Source organism: Dipodomys merriami, unplaced genomic scaffold, assembly GCF_024711535.1.
Source record: "Dipodomys merriami isolate MVZ:Mamm:240054 unplaced genomic scaffold, mDipMer1.0.p SCAF_202, whole genome shotgun sequence".
In the NCBI taxonomy this organism is placed as follows: Eukaryota; Metazoa; Chordata; class Mammalia; order Rodentia; family Heteromyidae; genus Dipodomys; species Dipodomys merriami.
This window is the reverse complement of record NW_027203405.1, coordinates 1801925-1821935: the sequence shown is the minus strand read 5'-3', so window position 1 is coordinate 1821935 and position 20011 is coordinate 1801925. Positions and strand designations below refer to the sequence as shown.

General features: G+C 57.9%; 2 protein-coding genes across 9 annotated transcripts in view; both read left to right on the top strand.

The window, feature by feature from the left end:
* LOC138833283 (secreted and transmembrane protein 1-like) overlaps positions 1-11493 on the top strand; it is a 21713-nt gene extending 10220 nt beyond the window's left edge. Inside the window, exon 5 of the mRNA XM_070031715.1 lies at positions 11408-11493. Coding sequence (XP_069887816.1) covers positions 11408-11462 — 55 coding nt within the window. The 3' untranslated portion in view covers positions 11463-11493. The remainder of the gene's footprint in view (positions 1-11407) is intronic.
* Positions 11452-20011, top strand: part of LOC138833281 (secreted and transmembrane protein 1A-like) — a 22128-nt gene continuing 13568 nt past the window's right edge. Inside the window, exons 1-2 of one of the 8 annotated variants that reach the window (XM_070031706.1) lie at positions 12408-12524; positions 13314-13351. In XM_070031706.1, coding sequence (XP_069887807.1) covers positions 12478-12524; positions 13314-13351 — 85 coding nt within the window. In that variant the 5' untranslated portion in view covers positions 12408-12477. The other 7 variants (XM_070031711.1, XM_070031712.1, XM_070031709.1 and 4 more) reach the window with 7 other exon arrangements.

The window sequence follows — 20011 nt, the reverse complement described above, 5'->3', positions numbered from 1 at the left end:
GGGGGGTGGTCGGGAGGGTGGGTGGTGACCCAGGGTTGGGGGAGTGGGTGGTGACCGGGGGTTTGGGAGGGTGGGTGGTGATCCGGGGTTCGGGGGGTGGTTGGGGGGGTGGGTGGTGATCCGGGGTTCGGGGGGTGGTCGGGGGGGTGGGTGGTGATCCAGGGTTTGGGGGGTGGTCGGGGGGGTGGGTGGTGACCCGGGGTTTGGGGGGGGTGGTGACCCGGGGTTCAGTGGGGTGGGTGGTGACCCGGGATTCGGGGGTGGGTGGTGACCCGGGGTTTGGGGGTGGGTGGTGATCCGGGGTTCGGGGGGTGGTCGGGGGGGTGGGTGGTGACCCGGGGTTTGGGGGGGTGGGGTTGTGACCCGGGATTCGGGGGTGGGTGATGACTCGAGGTTTGGGGTGGGTGGTGACCCGGGGTTTGGGGGGGTGGGTGGTGACCCGGGGTTTGGGGGTGGGTGGTGACCCGGGGTTTGGGGGGGTGGGGTTGTGACTTGGGGTTCTGGGGGTGGGTGATGACTCGGGGTTTGGGGTGGGTGGTGATCCGGGGTTCGGGGGGTGGTCGGGGGGCTGGGTGGTGACCCGGGGTTTGGGGTGGGTGGTGACCCGGGGTTCGGGGGTGGTCGGGAGGGGGTGGGGTTGTGAGCTGCGGTTCGGGGGTGGGTGGTGACTGGGGTGGTGCCCAGGTGACGGCTGTCAGGACCGGCTGCTCCGACCTCCGTGCCAGGAGGCACCGCTGTCCACCCTGCTCTGCCTGGCCCTGGGCCCTCGCGTCTCTCTGGGCTGTCCCCTCACCCGGTTGGAGGCTCGGTCCCTCTGGCCACCGAGGACGCTCCTGGGCATGCTGCCAAGCTCCAGGGACTGGAGACTGGAACGCAGGGCCGGCAGTCTGAGATGACAGACGGCTGGGGTGCGTCCTTCCGGGGAGGGCGGGCTGCGCGCAAGGCACTGGCCTGCCGGGGGCCCTGCTCCCCTGGACAGCTGCCCCTTGGCCTTGGGCACACGGGCACCCTCACCGAGTCGCGGGTCCAGCCCTTGCCATTGGCGGGCAAGAGAAGGATTTTCAGTGCATCCCACATTCAGTCTTAGAAAGACCAAGGACCACACCAAGTGCACACGATAAACCCAGTGACATCCGTCCAGTCGGCTGTGGGATGTAACTGTTCTGGTGACATCCGTCCAGTCGGCTGTGGGATGTAACTGTTCTGGTGACATCCGTCCAGTCGGCTGTGGGATGTAACTGTTCTGGTGACATCCGTCCAGTCGGCTGTGGGATGTAACTGTTCTGGTGACATCCATACGGTCAGCTGTGGAATGTAACTGTTGTAGTGAAGAGCCCTGCAAAAAGCTCAGCCTGCGTGGCCCTAAAGCAGTGGAGCCACGGCCTGGCTCTGACTCTGCCACGGAAGCAGGCCCAGCCAGCTGCAGGAGGCAGGGTTCAGAGTGGGCTTACACCCTTGCCTGCAGAGCCCAGGAAACTCCCTGCGCCACACCCAGCCGCCCCCCCCCGCCCCCTCCCGTCCCTTCAAGTCTGCTTTGTGTTCTCCTGGGGACCTCTGCCCACACTGCCCACCCTCTCCTGGCCTCAGCCACCGAGTTTGTACACCTGCCAGTCCACCTGCCATCGCCACACACCACCTCCCCTCCCTCCCCTCCCTCTGCTCCCCTCCGCTCCCCTCCCCTCCCCTCTGCCCTCCTCCCCTCCCCTCTGCTCCCCTCCCTTCCGCTCCCCTCCCCTCCACTCCCCTCCCTCTGCTCCCTGCCCCCACGCTTCCCTCCTCCAGGAGACCCCCGCCCCGCCCCAGAAGACCCAGCCCTTCCCACCTTCTCTGCACACTGTTCGGGCACAGGCCGTGTCAGAGTGAGAGAATGGACATGTGCAGCTGGAGACGGGAGCTGCCCAACACCTGGCCCCTGACAGTGCGGGGGGGGGGGGGGGGGGGTCCTGGGGAGGGGAGGGGAGGGAGCGGAACAGAGGGGAGGGGAGGGGGGACTGGAGGGAGGGGGGACTGGAGGGAGGGGAGGAGAGGGGAGGGGAGGGGAGGGAGGGGAACAGAGGGGAGGGGAGGGAGGGGAGGGGAGGGGACCGGAGGGAGGGGAACAGAGGGGAGGGGAGGGGAACAGAGGGGAGAAGAGGGGAGCGGAGGGAGGGGAGGAGGGCAGAGGGGAGGGGAGGGAGCGGAGGGGAGGGAGGAGAGGGGAGGGAGGGGAGGGGAGGGGAGGGGAGGGAGGGGAACAGAGGGGAGGGGAGGGGAGCGGAGGGAGGGGAACAGAGGGGAGGGGAGCGGAGGGGAGGAGGGCGGAGGGGAGGGGAGGGAGCGGAGGGGAACAGAGGGGAGGGGAGGGAGCGGAGGGAGGGGAGCGGAGGGGAGGGGAGGGAGCGGAGGGAGGGGAACAGAGGGGAGGGGAGCTGAGGGAGGGGAGCGGAGGGGAGGGGAGGGAGCGGAGGGGAGGAGGGCAGAGGGGAGGGGAGGGAGCGGAGGGGAACAGAGGGGAGGGGAGGGAGCGGAGGGGAGGGGAGGGAGCGGAGGGAGGGGAGCGGAGGGAGGGGAACAGAGGGGAGGGGAGGGGAGGGAGGGGAACAGAGGGGAGGGGAGGGGAGGGGAGCAGAGGGGAGGGGAGGGAGGGGAGGTGGTGTGTGGCGATGGCAGGTGGACTGGCAGGTGCAGGAACTCGGTGGCTGAGGCCAGCAGAGGGTGGGCAGTGCGGGCAGAGGTCCCCAGGAGAACACAAAGCAGGCTTGAAGGGACGGGAGGGGGCGGGGTGGTCACTGCCGGCAGGCGCTGGGAAACCCCGCTCCTCGATGCTCCTCGATGGCTCACGTTGGTCCAAGGTGTGGGGACGTCAAGATCCCCCACAGCCCTGCCCGGTGTGTGCGGAACGGCGGGGGGGGGGGGGGGGGGGGGGGGGGGAGAGCGGCGTGAGGGGCGGGGCGAGGGGCGGGGCGGGGCGAGGGGCGGGGCGGCGCGAGGGGCGGGGCGGCGCGGGGTGAGGCTGGGGAGGGCGGGGGCGGGGTGTGTGTGAGGCGGAGGGGGGGGTGTGAGGCCGGGGCGGGGTGTGTGTGAGGGGGGGGGTGAGGCCGGGGCTGCGTGTGAGGCCGGGGCGGGGTGTGAGGCTGGGGCGGGGTGTGAGGGGGGGGGAGGTGTGTGAGGCTGGGGCGGGGTGTGAGGGGGGGGGAGGTGTGTGGGGGGGGGGAGGTGTGTGAGGGGGGGGAGGTGTGTGAGGCCGGGGAGGTATGTGAGGCTGGGGGGGAGGTGTGTGAGGCCGGGGCCGTCTGTGAGGCTGGGGAGGTGTGTGAGGCCAGGGCCGTGTGTGTGAGGCTGGGGAGGTGTGTGAGGCCAGGGCCGTGTGTGTGAGGCTGGGGAGGTGTGTGAGGCCAGGGCCGTGTGTGTGAGGCTGGGGAGGTGTGTGAGGCCAGGGCCGTGTGTGTGAGGCTGGGGAGGTGTGTGAGGCCAGGGCCGTGTGTGTGAGGCTGGGGAGGTGTGTGAGGCCAGGGCCGTGTGTGTGAGGCTGGGGAGGTGTGTGAGGCCAGGGCCGTGTGTGTGAGGCTGGGGAGGTGTGTGAGGCCAGGGCCGTGTGTGTGAGGCTGGGGAGGTGTGTGAGGCCAGGGCCGTGTGTGTGAGGCTGGGGAGGTGTGTGAGGCCAGGGCCGTGTGTGTGAGGCTGGGGAGGTGTGTGAGGCCAGGGCCGTGTGTGTGAGGCTGGGGAGGTGTGTGAGGCCAGGGCCGTGTGTGTGAGGCTGGGGAGGTGTGTGAGGCCGGGGCCGTGTGTGAGGCCGGGGCCGTGTGTGAGGCCGGGGCGCTGGAGCCATGCGCATTCCTCATGGAGAAGCAGGTTGGGTCTGACCTTCTTCACTGCTGGTTTCCAGACACGCCCCGAGTGCACAGCGCTCTCACTAACCGAGGCCATGAGCAGCTGCTTCCCTTACACAGCGGGACCTCCTGGCCTGCCCTTCAGACGAGACAGTGACCTTTCCTCAACGTAATCTCTCCTTCCCTGTCAATCCTTCCATGTCTGCCACAGTCATTTGGTCAAAAACAAATTTTTCCCGGCATGGGTGTCATTCTTGAGGATGTTCTTGCTCAGGTCCAAAGGCGTGGCGGCCAGAATCAGAGGAGAATAACTGCACCGTGGCTCCAGCCGGCCCAACAGCCAGTGCCCAGACGCCCTGCGCCGCCCCAGGGTGGAGGCCGGTGGGCGCTGACCCCTAGCCAGGGGGACAGGGACGCCGGGTCCTTTCCGGACCCCACAGCTGAATGCCACCACTGGGGTGCAACCGTGAATTCCTGGGGCTGAGGGAGGGAGGAGCCAGCGGCATTCAGAGTGAAGAGGCCTGGGGCACGGGGGGGGGGGGGGGGGGGAGGGTGTGCCCTGGGACTGAGCAAGGCAAGGCATACCTGCGGGTGTGCGTGCAGAGCTGGGGGGGAAGGGGGTGCCCTGGGGCTGAGCAAGGCGTACCGGCGGGTGTGCGTGCAGAGCTGGGGGGTGTGCCCTGGGGCTGAGCAAGGCGTACCGGCGGGTGTGCGTGCAGAGCTGGGGGGGGTGCCCTGGGGCTGAGCAAGGCGTACAGGCGGGTGTGCGTGCAGAGCTGGGGGGGTGTGCCCTGGGACTGAGCAAGGCGTACCTGCGGGTGTGCGTGCAGAGCTGGGGGGGGTGCCCTGGTGACCTGGTCCAGCAGGCCAGGTAATTTAGTGGGGGATCCGAGGGGGCACCACCTGAAAACCAAGGGGGGGAGAGAGAATCGAGACCAAGCGCATTAAGAAAGACAGAGCCACTCTGAGTCGCGTCAAGGTCTGCTTTATTAAAGTGAGGCAGGGTTTATATACCCGAAGGGACAGGGGAAGGGAAAGAATGAAAAAAACTTTGCAGAAGCAAGGGTGAGGAGTCCCGGGGTCAGGGATGGGTCGTGCTTATCCTTTTGGCCATTGTGCTAATCTTAAAGGTATCTCCTGTGATTTCTTTTATGGAGATAAGAGAAGTTTTATGGCTAGCCAGATGTATTTTGTTATGGGAAGTTATCTAAATGTGCACCTGGGAATTTCTGAGAACGGCTACTTGTTAATTAAGTGTTTGAAAGAGGCCAGAGCATTCTCAGGCAGGTTTCGGGTCTCCAACAATTCCCCCTCCTTTTATAAAAATGGCCAGAGTTGACTTTTGGCCCGGCTGAGAGAGCCCCTGTCCAATTTTGTGGAAGTACAGTGTAGGCCATATTATTGCCACAAACAAAAACCTGGCTCTGTTGTGAGTATAGGGAGGCAGAAACATTAATAACATTGTTGCACAGGGAAAAGGAGGATATCCCAACATCAATGTCATACTACCTGGGGAAGTTTATAACACTCTTTGTAATAAAACAATTAGCGTGGATGATCAAACTGAGGTAGTCACTCTGGGAGGTAAGGGTTAGGGAATCTACAGTGTTACAGGCTTGTGGTTAACACTTGGCCTAGTCTGCTGGGCTCATCAAATGGCCCTTATCTTGAGCCCCCTAAATCGGGAGTTTTTACACAGGAATGTGGAGGAACATACTCCTTGTTTCTTATCTTGGGTCCCATTTGGCCATATAGGGAATTTACTTGTTAGCCCTTTAATTACGACTACAGAGCTTGTCCCAGGGCCAACACCTAGACCCCGAAACCTTTTTTATATCTCCAGGGAGGGGAAGGGTCAGTGCTAGCGCAAGCAAGTTTACAGAAGCAAAACCAGCAGTTAGCAATTGTAAAATGTAACTCTAATTTTTAATCTTTTATTCCCCCATTTTTGGGGGGCTAATTTTAATCTTAAAATTTAGGGGGTTCTTATCTCAGTCGTAGGGGTGTCTCTATATTATCTTTTGGGGTGTCAGTTGTTCTCAATGCTTGGTATTTGGATCTCAGAACTAATAGAAGGACTGCGCTGATCTTTTTCTTTTACAAAAGACACCAGTCTGTTGAGTATACAAGGTCCGATTGTAACAAAAATAATAGTACCAGAGCCCCTTACATTTTTTTTAAGGCTTTTTTTACTACCCTCTTTTTTTATGATTTTTTGAGCATCTTTGTGGCTGTAGTTTAAAACTGCCCAATTTTTCTTTGGCTTGCGGAACCTTTATCTTAGAACAGCCTTAAGGCACCACTGTGATGCAGAAGCTTGTTAGATTTTAAGGCTAAGAGTATTACCTCCACTGATAACACACTCAGGTTATTACCATACCAGAGCCAAACTAGGCTGTGACCATAGAGTGGATTTTCAGTCACTATGCACTGAAGTGTCTAAGACAAGCAAGCCAGTGATATTCTTGTCCCCAGTATCCACTGTGGGAATAGAGGGTTTCTGGATATCACCCAAAAGAATGTCCCACAAGATCTTAGATTTAGCAGCAGTCAACCAGGAAGCCGACTCAGGTGATGGAATCAGGCAGGAGTTTCTCCAGGTGGCTGTCAGGCCGTCGTTGAACTTTACCCATTAGGGTATGCAGCAGCAGCAGCAGCAGCAGCAGGGTCTCTCAGTGGCTCCAAGGGACTGTCACACCTCATGCTGTGCTGTAAATTCCTACACAAACTGGTTAAGGATACATTGCATAGGCTTGGCAGGCTTTGATCCTGCTGGTTTTTAAGATCTTTAAACAATAGCCCAGGACAATTTACCAAAACCACAACCTTTTTACTAACCAGATATTTTGTAAATAGACACAGAAGGCTCAGAAGGTTTAGTCTTGCAACCATCTCTGACAGATGCAGTCTCCACACCTTGAACACCTACAACAATTAACATTATTTTTTATGCCTTTTTTTTTTTTCATCTATTTTGCCTCATTTCTCCAAAACCGACTCTGGGCCCTTGATCTTAAATTGGGGGTAGAAGGGCGAAGGTCCATCTTCTGTAACTTCTTCAAGCTGACTTTAGGGGCGTTGATCTTACCTAGCCAGGAACCTATAACCTTAGCCTATTTTACAAAGAGGCCATCAGGGTTAGATGTCATTAAGAACAATATTTTAACTTTTGACAACTGCACAGACCTTTTCTCCGGCTACAGCAGTGTAGCTTGTATAGCACCCTGGTTTGCAAAAGCATCTTCCTAGATGGCTTAGGAATGTGATCTCTAAAGATCCCAACAATGCCTAAATTACTTTTGCAGGCCTTTAGACAGATATCAATAGAAACACACTCTCAGGTTTACAAACTTTTTCCTGAGCAGATGAATTTCATGTAGCTGGTGTCAGCTCAATATTACTGCCAATTAGAGCTTTTGGTACATAAAGGGGTTGAGATTTAAACTATCCCCCACATTTTATAACATTAGCTTTTCACTATCACAGAGGACTGGCAAGTTCTTGTCCCTTACAAGGTAGTCATGAACATTAGGCATGCTTCCAAACTATTTTCCTATGACCTCCCGGCTTTGACCTGTTTTGAAGGGCCACGCACAAATGACTCTAGGATCTGACATTTCTGCCATCCAAGCAGTGGCTTTACTGCCTCTGGATGCTCCTCCATTGCTTTTGTCCCAGGAGTGTCTTCTCCACATTGGGATAAATGCCTCATTGGCATTTCCCTTTAGCTGGTCGCTGGACTTGAACTCGGGGCCTGAGCACTGTCCCTCAGCTCTACAGCTTAAGGCTAGCACTCTGCCATTTTGAGTCCCAGACTCGGGGCTTGAATGCTGTCCCCTAACTCTTCAGTCCAGGGCTAGTACTCTGCCACTGTGAGTCTCGAGCTTGGGGCTTGAGTACTGTCCCCTGACTCTTCAGTCCAGGGCTAGTACTCTGCTGGCTGAATAGAGGTGACAGTCTCACAGGAACCTTTTTGTGCCCGGGCTGGCTTTGAACCTGTTTGCAGATCAGTGAGTCTTATAAAAGGCCATTTTACTCCAATTAAAAGCAACAAGGTGGTCAACATAGAAGTAGCTTTTAAGCATGCTCTTACCTGAAACTTATTAAGAGTCAAAGTTACATCTGACAACTTGTAAGAATACTCTGTGCTTTGCTCTGGTCTTTGCTGGAAACTTAAAAAACCTATAAGAGCAAACTAGAATAGCAATTATTTTGGTAATCCTAATTTTTCCTTTGTGCACATTGAGGCCAATGTTAAGAACAATTTTATATTTAAACTTTATATCCAAAAATCTATTTCTATTTCTTTAAACCTCTTATTAATTACCTTTAATATTTTATACTTTAGTTTTTATTTGCATTTTGAAAAGATCCCTTGAAATCTTGAGGCCAAGTGTCACTCATTGTCTCTTGGTTGCTTGTTTTAAAACAGACACACATTAAGATTTTTAAACTCAAATGACAATTTTTCCTTAATGCAAGAATTACAGTCACCTTTACTATATCACGAAGCTAGACTTAACACCTTTATAACTTTTAAAAGCATCCTAATTGTGGAACATAATTGAAAGTAAGCCACATTATATAAATAACTTTTTAGCCCTCTTTTAAGTCCTTTCTAATTTTAAGGTTAACACATCCAAGGGGAGGTTTTAGCAATACTAATCAGATCATCACATCACTCATTTTAACCATCATGTTTTCAGTGTCTATCTGCAGAGAAAAGAGAGAACAAAGATGGGCCACCCAGCCCCTTCTATGGAATGGCCACACACCCAATCTGACTCTTTAGGGTTAGATGAACTGCATTTGCATCAGCTTGCCCTCTTTTACCATGCGTGGACTCCTCCCAGGGCCTGTCCCACCATGCATGACAAGCTGAACTGCACTTCTGCTTGTTTACCCCTCACCCCTAAAGATAGGTCTTCTGTTGGCTTCTTTTTTCCCCGTCTCTTCTCTTGGTTCTCGAATGAAATACACAGTTTTTAGACAGACAGAACAAGTAACATCTTTGACAGTGTTAAACTAACCTTTACATTTAAATTTCTAATACTTATCCCCAAATTTTAGCCAAGGGAACTAGATCCCAAACAGCCAATGCGTTTTTGTTAAGCCAGGCAACTTGATTACAGTATAAACTGTTAGTTTTTAAATACCAGATTTTTTAATTTGCAAGTTAAAGAATCCTTACAAAGCCATTTAAAACAATGTGAAGATTCTTTAAAATTTTTGGTAATGTCCAAACCTCATAACCTTTTGAATTTTTAAATTTAAACTCACTCGATTGTTACAGCATGCTGACAATTTTTATCTTTGAACACGTTCACAGACACACTCAAAACACACACAGATCTTAAAGCGCGCAAAAATCAAAATCAGTTGTACGTACACCTTTTAAAGTTTTTAAACAAAAATTTAAGACAGTATTTCTTTTAAGCCAGGTACCTTTGTTGGGCTTTATTTTCCCAGAGCTTGCTTATCTAGCAAGGCAATTTACTAATTAGTCTTTTGAATCTCTGTGCTGTTCTCATTCAGCAAGCTGAATCCAGAGTCTGTTGAGTGAGCCTGCCTGCTCACCCAAATCTTCCCTACCTCAGAAAACATAAAATGAACACACCCACTAAACAAGACAAACAAGTGGCCACAAAGACAAAATCAGGTCTCAGTGAATGGGGCGACATCTCACCACCATTTACTTACCAGGGGACTCAACACCCCTACTCACCTCCGGAGGATTTTTTCTCTTAGATTCCTTCAGACGTTGACCCAGGGGCCTTCCAAGGCAGAGGAGAATTCCCAGTCATCTTGGGGCAAGGGAAAAAAAATCCCTAGCGGCCGTCCCCTCAGACTGACAGGTTCTCCACCACGCTCAGACCCCCTGAACCAAGGCCCAAGGCTGAGATCTAACTGGGGCCACTCGCAGGTGGTCAGTGGCAATTTCATAATTGACAAACAAGCAAGTTCCTAAAACCTGACAATCTGGGCTTGAGCTGTAACTTTTTTCCAGTGATCTAAAGTCAGACTTAAGGGGGTTGTTAGTTGCCGCCCCTTCCCTTTAAGGACAACAAGACAGACAACAGAGACAATCAAAACTAAACAGAAACAGAGGAAACCAGACAGGCGCTGCGCGGCAGTCGAAGGACTGCAAACAGAAAAGCAACTTCAGATGGTAATGGCCATCTGAACATGTTTTTTGTTTATGATAGCCTGAGCCTCTGCCTTATCTATAAATTCAGCCTTCCAGGTTAAGAACTGGCTTCTAGTCAGGACTGACTGAACACTTTAACCCACTCGTGAGGCAGCAGGCTGCCTCCTTGGCCCAGTCCTTCAAGTATAGAAAGGGTGAAGGGTGCGTTAATGCCATAATTTTTTACTGCTGAATGCAAGTCTTTTAGATGTTTAATTTTTAATTTTTTATATATGGCCTGGCCCACATTACCTCCCCCTCGTTCCTGCTCTAATTCCTCCCCCTCTCCCTCAGAGGCCGAGGTCCCTTGTTCAGCATCTTCATCCTCTGAGTTATCACCCTGGGTGGTGTCTACCTGATTTCCCTGAGTACCAGAACGGGTCATTACTGGAAAAGAGAGTGACACTGAAGTTGGTCTCTTGCTACTTTTATTTATCCTTGGCTTGGCCTGTGCTCTGGGTAAGGAACCCACACAGGGCAAAACAACGCCAGTTTCTCCTGTAAGGTCAATCTGTAATTCCTGTATTTGCTGGGTGAGATCTCTCAATTCCCTTCTTATGGAGAGGACATCTTTTAAAAAGGAGACCTGTCTTAACAGGGAGTCTTTAGTTTTTAAAAGTCCTTCTACCCCTGGAATCTGGGTAAGAGGAACTAAATTATTTGGGGGGGCGCTTGGAGCACTGGGGGGACATGGCCCATATGGAGGTGGAGAGGGCCAGTGGAGTTGTCTGGGATGTTTCCGGTCTGCTATAAAAGCTTGGGACTGATATTGAGGGCGGGACCCGTGTTTTTCTTCCTCATATCTGGCAGCCTCCGTCTCGAGGCTGGCCTGCTGTGAGGGGTCGAGCCAATCATCGTCAGGGACATTTTGATGAATTACAGGATAGAGTGCCTTATATTTTGATGATTTGTCTGGAGGAGGTGGCCTCAATAAAGGGGGGGCCAACTTCGTGGGGATAGGCTCATCAATAAGGGATGGGGAGGGCGAAGCCGCGCCAGTGGCAGCCTCATCCAGGCCTGATGTCCCTTTTTACAAATTAGTTTCATTTTTTAAAGGGGCGGTTGGCGAACTGACCTTGGAGGAAGGTTCATGTTCTGCCGGGGGACAAGTAAAGAGGTCATCCGCAAGGGCTAAGAGATGGGAAAATCGTCCATCTCCCTCCACATCTTTTAAGATGTCCCTGATTACCCCATAAAAACTAAAAAAGGCTTCAGGAACCTCTTCTCTGTCTCTGAGGAGTTTGTTAATGTCCCTTCCTACCTTATTCCAGGTAAGAGGGTGAATTCCTGGACCATGTAACACTAACCATGGACATTTTTCTTCCACAAAACAAAAAAATTTATGCAAGTCCTTTTTCTTAACTCTAATTCCTCTCTCCCTGATACTCTTTTTCATTTCCTTAATGAAAAGACCTTCTTTAGACAGACTACTTCCCATGGTCAATCGACAGCAATGCTTACCCTGAGACCTTTCCGGTGCACGAGTGATGCAGTCCGGCCGTCTCTACCTCGCGTCAGGAGCTCCTTCTTTGTCCGCTGTCGGTAAGTTACCGCGTCTCGGGCCCCACGTTGGGTGCCACTTGACCCGTCCAGCAGGCCAGGTAATTTAGTGGGGGATCCGAGGGGGCACCTCCTGAAAGAACCAAGGGGGGCGAGAGAGAATCGAGACCAAGCGCATTAAGAAAGACAGAGCCACTCTGAGTCGCGTCAAGGTCTGCTTTATTAAAGTGAGGCAGGGTTTATATACCCGAAGGGACAGGGGAAGGGAATGAAAAAACTTTGCAGAAGCAAGGGTGAGGAGTCCCGGGGTCAGGGATGGGTCGTGCTTATCCTTTTGGCCATTGTGCTCATCTTAAAGGTATCTCCTGTGATTTCTTTTATGGTTAGCCAGGTGCCATTTGCTTAGGGCTGGAGATAAGAGAAGTTTTATGGTTAGCCAGATGTAGTTTGTTATAGGAAGTTATCTAAATGTGCACCTGGGAATTTCTGAGAACGGCTACTTGTCAATTAGGTGTTTGAAAGAGGCCAGAGCATTTTCAGGCAGGTTTCGGGTCTCCAACACCCTGGGACTGAGCAAGGCATACCTGCAGGTGTGCGTGCAGAGCTGGGGGGGGGACGGGGGTGCCCTGGGGCTGAGCAAGGCGTACAGGCGGGTGTGCGTGCAGAGCTGGGGGGGGGACGGGGGTGCCCTGGGGCTGAGCAAGGCATACCGGTGGGTGCGTGCAGAGCTGGGGGGGGGACGGGGGTGCCCTGGGGCTGAGCAAGGCATACCGGTGGGTGTGCGTGCAGAGCTGGGGGTGTGTGGCCCAGGCTCCACTCTAGGAATGGAACTGGACTTTGGAACTGGACTTGGTGTCCTGACATCACCCAGACTTTGATTTGTTTTGTCCACACCTGATCGCTCCTAAACACACGTGTGTGTGGATACCTTACAAGGATTCAAACATTCCCCAAGCCGCCAGTGGTGCCCCAGTGGTGGGGATGGACGAACAGGGCTGGGGAGAGGCACAGGGCTCCTCAGACCCCAGGTGCAGGGGGGGCCGGGGGAGGTGGGGGGGGGCCAGGGGAGGCCCGGGGAGCCGGGGGGCTGGGGGAGGCCGGGAGGGCCGAGGGGGGCCAGGGGGACACGGGGGGCGGGGGGGGAAGGGGGAGGCGGGGGGGGGCCAGGGGAGGCCCGGGGAGCCGGGGGGCTGGGGGAGGCCGGGAGGGCCGAGGGGGGGCCAGGGGGACACGGGGGGGCGGGGGAGGAGGGGGAGGTGGGGGGTGGCCGGGGGAGGCTGTGGGGGAGCCGGGGGGGGCCGGGGGAGGCCGGGAGGGCCAAGGGGGGCCAGGGGGACACGGGGGGGGTGGGGGAGGAGGGGGAGGCGGGGGTGGCCGGGGGAGGCTGTGGGGGACACAGGGGGGCGGGGGAGGAGGGGGAGGCGGGGGGTGGCCGGGGGAGGCTGTGGGGGAGCCGGGGGAGGCCTGGTCCCCAGGCTGGCCCGGCCCAGCCTCCCTGGGCCCCAGGCTGGCCCGGCCCAGCCTCCCTGGGCCCCAGGCTGGCCCGGCCCAGCCTCCCTGGGCCCCAGGCTGGCCCGGCCCAGCCTCCCTGGGCCCCAGGCTGGCCCGGCCCAGCCTCCCTGGGCCCCAGGCTGGCCCGGCCCAGCCTCCCTGGGCCCCAGGCTGGCCCGGCCCAGCCTCCCTGGGCCCTGGGCTGCAGCTGCAGCCAGTGGAAGGTCCTGCACTGTAATGGCCCTGAGGGAAGGCCACCCTCCCCTCCTCCTGCTGGGATTCACGCTGGCTCCCCTCCCCCCCTCCGGCCCCCCATTTTCTTGGAGATGCACAGCAAGTTCCTGGCTCCTAATTAAAACACACGGTGAGTACTACCCAGAGAATCCTGACACTTCTTAGTAAACACAGGCAGTTCCGGGAACTCGGCTGCTTTCCAGAAAGTGTTTCCTTCAGGGAGAACCTAGTCCCGCCCTGCAAGACCGCCTCCTCTCCTCCCCTGCTCTGGGCTGGGCAGACCGCAGACAGCTGTCTGGGCAGAGGAGGCTTGGAGGACCAACCACAGAGGCAGGGTAAGGACTGAGGTGGGCATGGGAGAAGGGGGGGGTGGAGGGAGGGGCAGGGCCTGGGCTTGGGCTCATCAGTGCACAGGTGGGGACGTCGGCCGGCCCTCACCACACTGGCTCTCCTGCCGTGAGCACGGGGGGGGGGGGGGGGCGCTCGTCCAGGGCTGTGTGGAGCACATCAGTTGGGGAGCACGGGGGGCGCTCTGTCCAGGGCTGTGTGGAGCACAGGTTGGGGAGCACGGGGAGGGCGCTCTGTCCAGGGCTGTGTGGAGCACAGGTTGGGGAGCACGGGGAGGGCGCTCTGTCCAGGGCTGTGTGGAGCACAGGTTGGGGAGCACGGGGAGGGCGCTCTGTCCAGGGCTGTGTGGAGCACATCAGTTGGGGAGCACAGGGAGGGTGCTCTGTCCAGGGCTGTGTGGAGCACAGGTTGGGGAGCACAGGGGGGAGAGCGCTCTGTCCAGGGCTGTGTGGAGCACAGGTTGGGGAGCACAGGGGGAGGGCGCTCCGTCCAGGGCTGAGGCAGTGGCCACACACAGGGTCCTGGCTGGGCAGGGCAGCCCCTGCATCCGTCCCAGCGCCTCAGGCAGGAGGCCGCTCTGGGCTCTCCTGTCTCCCTCCTCGTTTCCGGCCACTGCAGGGCCCTGTGCGGTTGCACCAGCCCAGGGTGATGCACTCTCCCGACCTGTGCCCAGGTTGCCGGGAACTCCCTTTGCACACAGGTAATGAGACAGGCGCACGCACACACAGTCACGGGTGCCCTCCTGGCCCTTGCCCCTGTTCTGATGTCCACACCCTGAGCCTGCTCAACATGCTCAACAGGGAGATTCGCAGGACAGAAGGGAAAGCCTGGATCCTCCCTGACTCCCCCTCTTCCTTGGCTCCTCTCAGAGCCGCCTTCTCCCTGGTCTGGCTGTGGTGTTTGTGTGGTGTAGGTGTCTGGTTGGTGTGTGGTATGTGGTTGGTGTGTGTGTGTGGTGTAGGTGTCTGGTTGGTGTGTGTGTGGTTGTGTTGTGGTGTAAGTGTCTGGTTTGTGTGTGGTTGTGTGTGTGGTATAGGTGTCTGGTTGGTGTGTGTGTGTGTGTGTGTGTGGTGTATGGTGTGTTGTGTAGGTGTCTGGTTGGTGTGTGTGGAGTGGGTGTTTGAGCAGATCATCCCAGCCAAACCATCCACCCTATGCACACACCCCAGACACCCACACCATACACACACACACACACACCAGACACCTACACCTGGTGTGAGTGCAGGGGGGGAGGAGGGTTTGCAGTCCTGGTGTGAGTGCAGGGGGGGAGGAGGGTTTGCAGTCCTGGTGTGAGTGCAGGGAGGAGGGTTTGCAGTCCTGGTGTGAGTGCAGGTGGGAGGAGGGTTTGCAGTCCTGGTTTGAGTACAGGGAGGAGGGTTTGCAGTCCTGGTGTGAGTGCAGGGAGGAGGGTTTGCAGTCCTGGTGTGAGTGCAGGGGAGGAGGGTTTGCAGTCCTGGTGTGAGTGCAGGGGAGGAGGGTTTGCAGTCCTGGTTTGAGTTGGGGGGAGGAGGGTTTGCAGTCCTGGTGTGAGTGCAGGTGGGAGGAGGGTTTGCAGTCCTGGTTTGAGTTGGGGGGAGGAGGGTTTGCAGTCCTGGTGTGAGTGCAGGGGAGGAGGGTTTGCAGTCTTTGTGTGAGTGCAGGGAGGAGGGTTTGCAGTCCTGGTGTGAGTGCGGGGGAGGAGGGTTTGCAGTCCTGGTGTGAGTGCGGGGGAGGAGGGTTTGCAGTCCTGGTGTGAGTGTGGGGGAGGAGGGTTTGCAGTCCTGGTGTGAGTACAGGGGGGAGGAGGGTTTGCAGTCTTGGTGTGAGTGCAGGGAGGAGGGTTTGCAGTCCTGGTGTGAGTGTGGGGGGGAGGAGGGTTTGTAGTCCTGGTGTGAGTGCGGGGGAGGAGGATTTGCAGTCCTGGTGTGAGTACAGGGGGGGAGGAGGGTTTGCAGTCCTGGTGTGAGTACAGGGGGGAGGAGGGTTTGCAGTCCTGGTGTGAGTACAGGGGGGAGGAGGGTTTGCAGTCCTGGTGTGAGTGCGGTGGGGGAGGGTTTGCAGTCTTGGTGTGAGTGCAGGGAGGAGGGTTTGCAGTCCTGGTGTGAGTGCGGGGGGGAGGGTTTGCAGTCCTGGTGTGAGTGCGGGGGGGGAGGGTTTGTAGTCCTGGTGTGAGTGCGGGGGAGGAGGGTTTGCAGTCCTGGTGTGAGTGCAGGGAGGAGGGTTTGCAGTCCTGGTGTGAGTGCGGTGGGGGAGGGTTTGCAGTCCTGGTGTGAGTGCAGGGAGGAGGAGGGTTTGCAGTCCTGGTGTGAGTGCAGGTGGGAGGAGGGTTTGCAGTCCTGGTTTGAGTTGGGGGGAGGAGGGTTTGCAGTCCTGGTGTGAGTGCAGGGGAGGAGGGTTTGCAGTCTTTGTGTGAGTGCAGGGAGGAGGGTTTGCAGTCCTGGTGTGAGTGTGGGGGAGGAGGGTTTGCAGTCCTGGTGTGAGTACAGGGGGGAGGAGGGTTTGCAGTCTTGGTGTGAGTGCAGGGAGGAGGGTTTGCAGTCCTGGTGTGAGTGTGGGGGGGAGGAGGGTTTGTAGTCCTGGTGTGAGTGCGGGGGAGGAGGATTTGCAGTCCTGGTGTGAGTACAGGGGGGGAGGAGGGTTTGCAGTCCTGGTGTGAGTACAGGGGGGAGGAGGGTTTGCAGTCCTGGTGTGAGTACAGGGGGGAGGAGGGTTTGCAGTCCTGGTGTGAGTGCGGTGGGGGAGGGTTTGCAGTCTTGGTGTGAGTGCAGGGAGGAGGGTTTGCAGTCCTGGTGTGAGTGCGGGGGGGAGGGTTTGCAGTCCTGGTGTGAGTGCGGGGGGGGAGGGTTTGTAGTCCTGGTGTGAGTGCGGGGGAGGAGGGTTTGCAGTCCTGGTGTGAGTGCAGGGAGGAGGGTTTGCAGTCCTGGTGTGAGTGCGGTGGGGGAGGGTTTGCAGTCCTGGTGTGAGTACAGGGGGGAGGAGGGTTTGCAGTCCTGGTGTGAGTACAGGGGGGAGGAGGGTTTGCAGTCCTGGTGTGAGTGCAGGGAGGAGGAGGGTTTGCAGTCCTGGTGTGAGTGCAGGGAGGAGGGTTTGCAGTCCTGGTGTGAGTGCAGTGGGGGAGGGTTTGCAGTCCTGGTGTGAGTACAGGGGGGAGGAGGGTTTGCAGTCCTGGTGTGAGTACAGGGGGGAGGAGGGTTTGCAGTCCTGGTGTGAGTGCAGGGAGGAGGGTTTGCAGTCCTGGTGTGAGTGCGGTGGGGGAGGGTTTGCAGTCCTGGTGTGAGTACAGGGGGGAGGAGGGTTTGTAGTCCTGGTGTGAGTGCAGGGAGGAGGGTTTGCAGTCCTGGTGTGAGTGCGGTGGGGAAGGGTTTGCAGTCCTGGTGTGAGTGCAGGGGGGAGGAGGGTTTGCAGTCCTGGTGTGAGTACAGGGGGGAGGAGGGTTTGCAGTCCTGGTGTGAGTGCGGTGGGGGAGGGTTTGCAGTCTTGGTGTGAGTGCAGGGAGGAGGAGGGTTTGCAGTCCTGGTGTGAGTGCAGGGAGGAGGGTTTGCAGTCCTGGTGTGAGTGCGGTGGGGGAGGGTTTGCAGTCCTGGTGTGAGTGCGGTGGGGGAGGGTTTGCAGTCTTGGTGTGAGTGTGGTGGGGGAGGGTTTGCAGTCCTGGTGTGAGTGCAGGGAGGAGGAGGGTTTGCAGTCCTGGTGTGAGTGCAGGGAGGAGGGTTTGCAGTCCTGGTGTGAGTGCGGTGGGGGAGGGTTTGCAGTCCTGGTGTGAGTGCGGGGGGGGAGGGTTTGCAGTCTTGGTGTGAGTGCGGTGGGGGAGGGTTTGCAGTCCTGGTGTGAGTGCAGGGAGGAGGAGGGTTTGCAGTCCTGGTGTGAGTGCAGGGAGGAGGGTTTGCAGTCCTGGTGTGAGTGCGGTGGGGGAGGGTTTGCAGTCCTGGTGTGAGTGCGGGGGGGGAGGGTTTGCAGTCCTGGTGTGAGTGCGGTGGGGGAGGGTTTGCAGTCCTGGTGTGAGTGCGGGGGGGCGGGAGGCTGCTCTGACCGCAGTGCACCGTCTGCATCTGAGTCAGAACACACCGTGCTCTGCTGGGGTCCCAGGGAGAGGTCGGTCTAGGTCTAGCGGGCGGACGTTCGGGGCAGGGCGTGTGGCAGTTGGCCGGTGTCTGAGTCCCTGGGTCTGGGTTCGGATTTGTTGGGACTGTGGATTCCTGTGACCGGGGTGTCCTGGTTGTTGGTGAGTACACACGAGGTGCACTTCTCCTGACGTCGCGCTCATATTCAAAATGAAGCACTTGGGTTGGCAGATCTTGAACGCTATTGCTCCAAAGCCGGGCCCACCTAACGGCCAGCCGGGCAGGGCCGGCCCGGGGAGGGCGGAGACTGGGCACTCTCGAGGCCCCAGCTGTGATGCGCAGCCTGAGAGGCAGAGCGCCTGGCGGCTGGACACCCCGCTCAGCCGGCCAGCTCCCCGATGACGGGACCGCCCGGGGAAACCCTGCCCCCGGCAGGGCTCCACCCAGATGCCTTCTGGGAAAAGCAGAAGGGAGGAAGCGTGTGCCTCACTGCAGGGACAGGACGGTGGCAGGCATCTAGATTCGGGGAAGGACCCTGAGGTGGGGGGGGGCTGGGCAGGCTGGGCCCGGGAATCAGGCCCTTGGGGGCCAGACGCCTCCTGCAGTGGAGCATGGACACACGTACCGTGCTCCAGAAAATACACCCAGACTGGAAAGCACAGGGCCTGAGCCCGGGCAGACCCGTGTCCCCCACCCCCCAGACCTGCCCCCCGCAGGGCAGACCCATGTCCCAGCCCACCCTGGGTCTGGTGCCTCAGCCAGTGACATGAACCCCTCTGTGCTGAAGCTGCCATTTCTGCACCAGGCAAGGACCAAGATTAACCTTTGACCCACCGGGCCAGCTGAGTGTGCACATCGGGGTGCACTATGCATGGGTGTGGGTGTACACGTGTGCACATCGGGGTGCACTATGCAGGGGTGTGGTGTACACGTGCACATCGGGGTGCACTATGCATGGGTGTGGGTGTACACATGTGCACATCGGGGTGCACTATGCATGCGTGTGGGTGTGCACATCGGGGTGCACTATGCATGGGTGTGGGTGCACATGTGTGCATATCAGGGTGCACTATGCATGGGTGTGGGGTGTACATATGCACATCGGGGTGCACTATGCATGGGTGTGGGTGTACACGTGCACATCGGGGTGCACTATGCATGGGTGTGGGTGCACATGTGTGCATATCGGGGTGCACTATGCATGGGTGTGGGGTGTACACGTGTGCACATCGGGGTGCACTATGCATGGGTGTGGGGTGTACATATGCACATCGGGGTGCACTATGCATGGGTGTGGGTATACATGTGCACATCGGGGTGCACTATGCATGGGTGTGGGTGTACACGTGTGCACATCGGTGCACTATGCATGGGTGTGGGTGCACATGTGTGCATATCGGGGTGCACTATGCATGGTGTGGGGTGTACATGTGCACATCGGGGTGCACTATGCATGGGTGTGGGGTGTACACGTGTGCACATCGGGGTGCACTATGCATGGGTGTGGGTGTACACGTGTGCACATCGGTGCACTATGCAGGGGTGTGGGTGTGGGTGTGCACATCAGGGTGCACTATGCATGGGTGTGGGTGTACATGTGCACATCAGGGTGCACTATGCATGGGTGTGGGTGTGGGTGTGCACATATGTGCACATCGGGGTGCACTATGCATGGGTGTGGGTGTACACGTGTGCACATCGGTGCACTATGCATGGGTGTGGGTGTACACGTGTGCACAGTGGGGTGTACTGTGTGTAGGTGAGCTCACGTGTGCACATTGGGATGTACTCCGTGGGTGTGTGCACACCCATGCATATTGGGTTGCTGTGCCTGTGGGGGACGTGTGTGCACGTGTGTGCTGGGTCTGTGTACAGGGTGTGTCGGAGGCAGACGGGAGGGCTGAGGGGAGGCGGGGAGCGGCCCGCAGCCCGGTGCCGCCCTGGCCAGCTGGGTGCAGAGGTGTGGGGCACCTCTCCTGCCCTGCAAGGGCCCCGGGCGGGGCTGGGGCGCGACGCGGCCGTGCTGGTCAGGACAGTGAGCGGGAAGAGGGGCTCTCAATTCTGACCACTCTTCCCGTGAGGCCTGAGAGGGCCATCATCCCCTGCGTGTGCCCCGTGGGTGCAGCCGTGAGCCGGGCCTCGCTGCCCTGTGTGTGCCCCGTGGGTATGGCCGTGAGCCGGGCCTCGCTGCCCTGCGTGTGCCCCGTGGGCGTGGACCTGAGCCGGGCCTCGCTGCCCTGCATGTGCCCTGTGGGTGTGGACCTGAGCCGGGCCTCGCTGCCCTGCGTGTGCCCCGTGAGTGTGGACCTGAGCCAGGCCTCGCTGCCCTGCGTGTGCCCCGTGGGTGCAGCCCTGTGAGCCGGGCCTCGCTGCCCTGCGTGTGCCCCGTGGGTGCAGCCCTG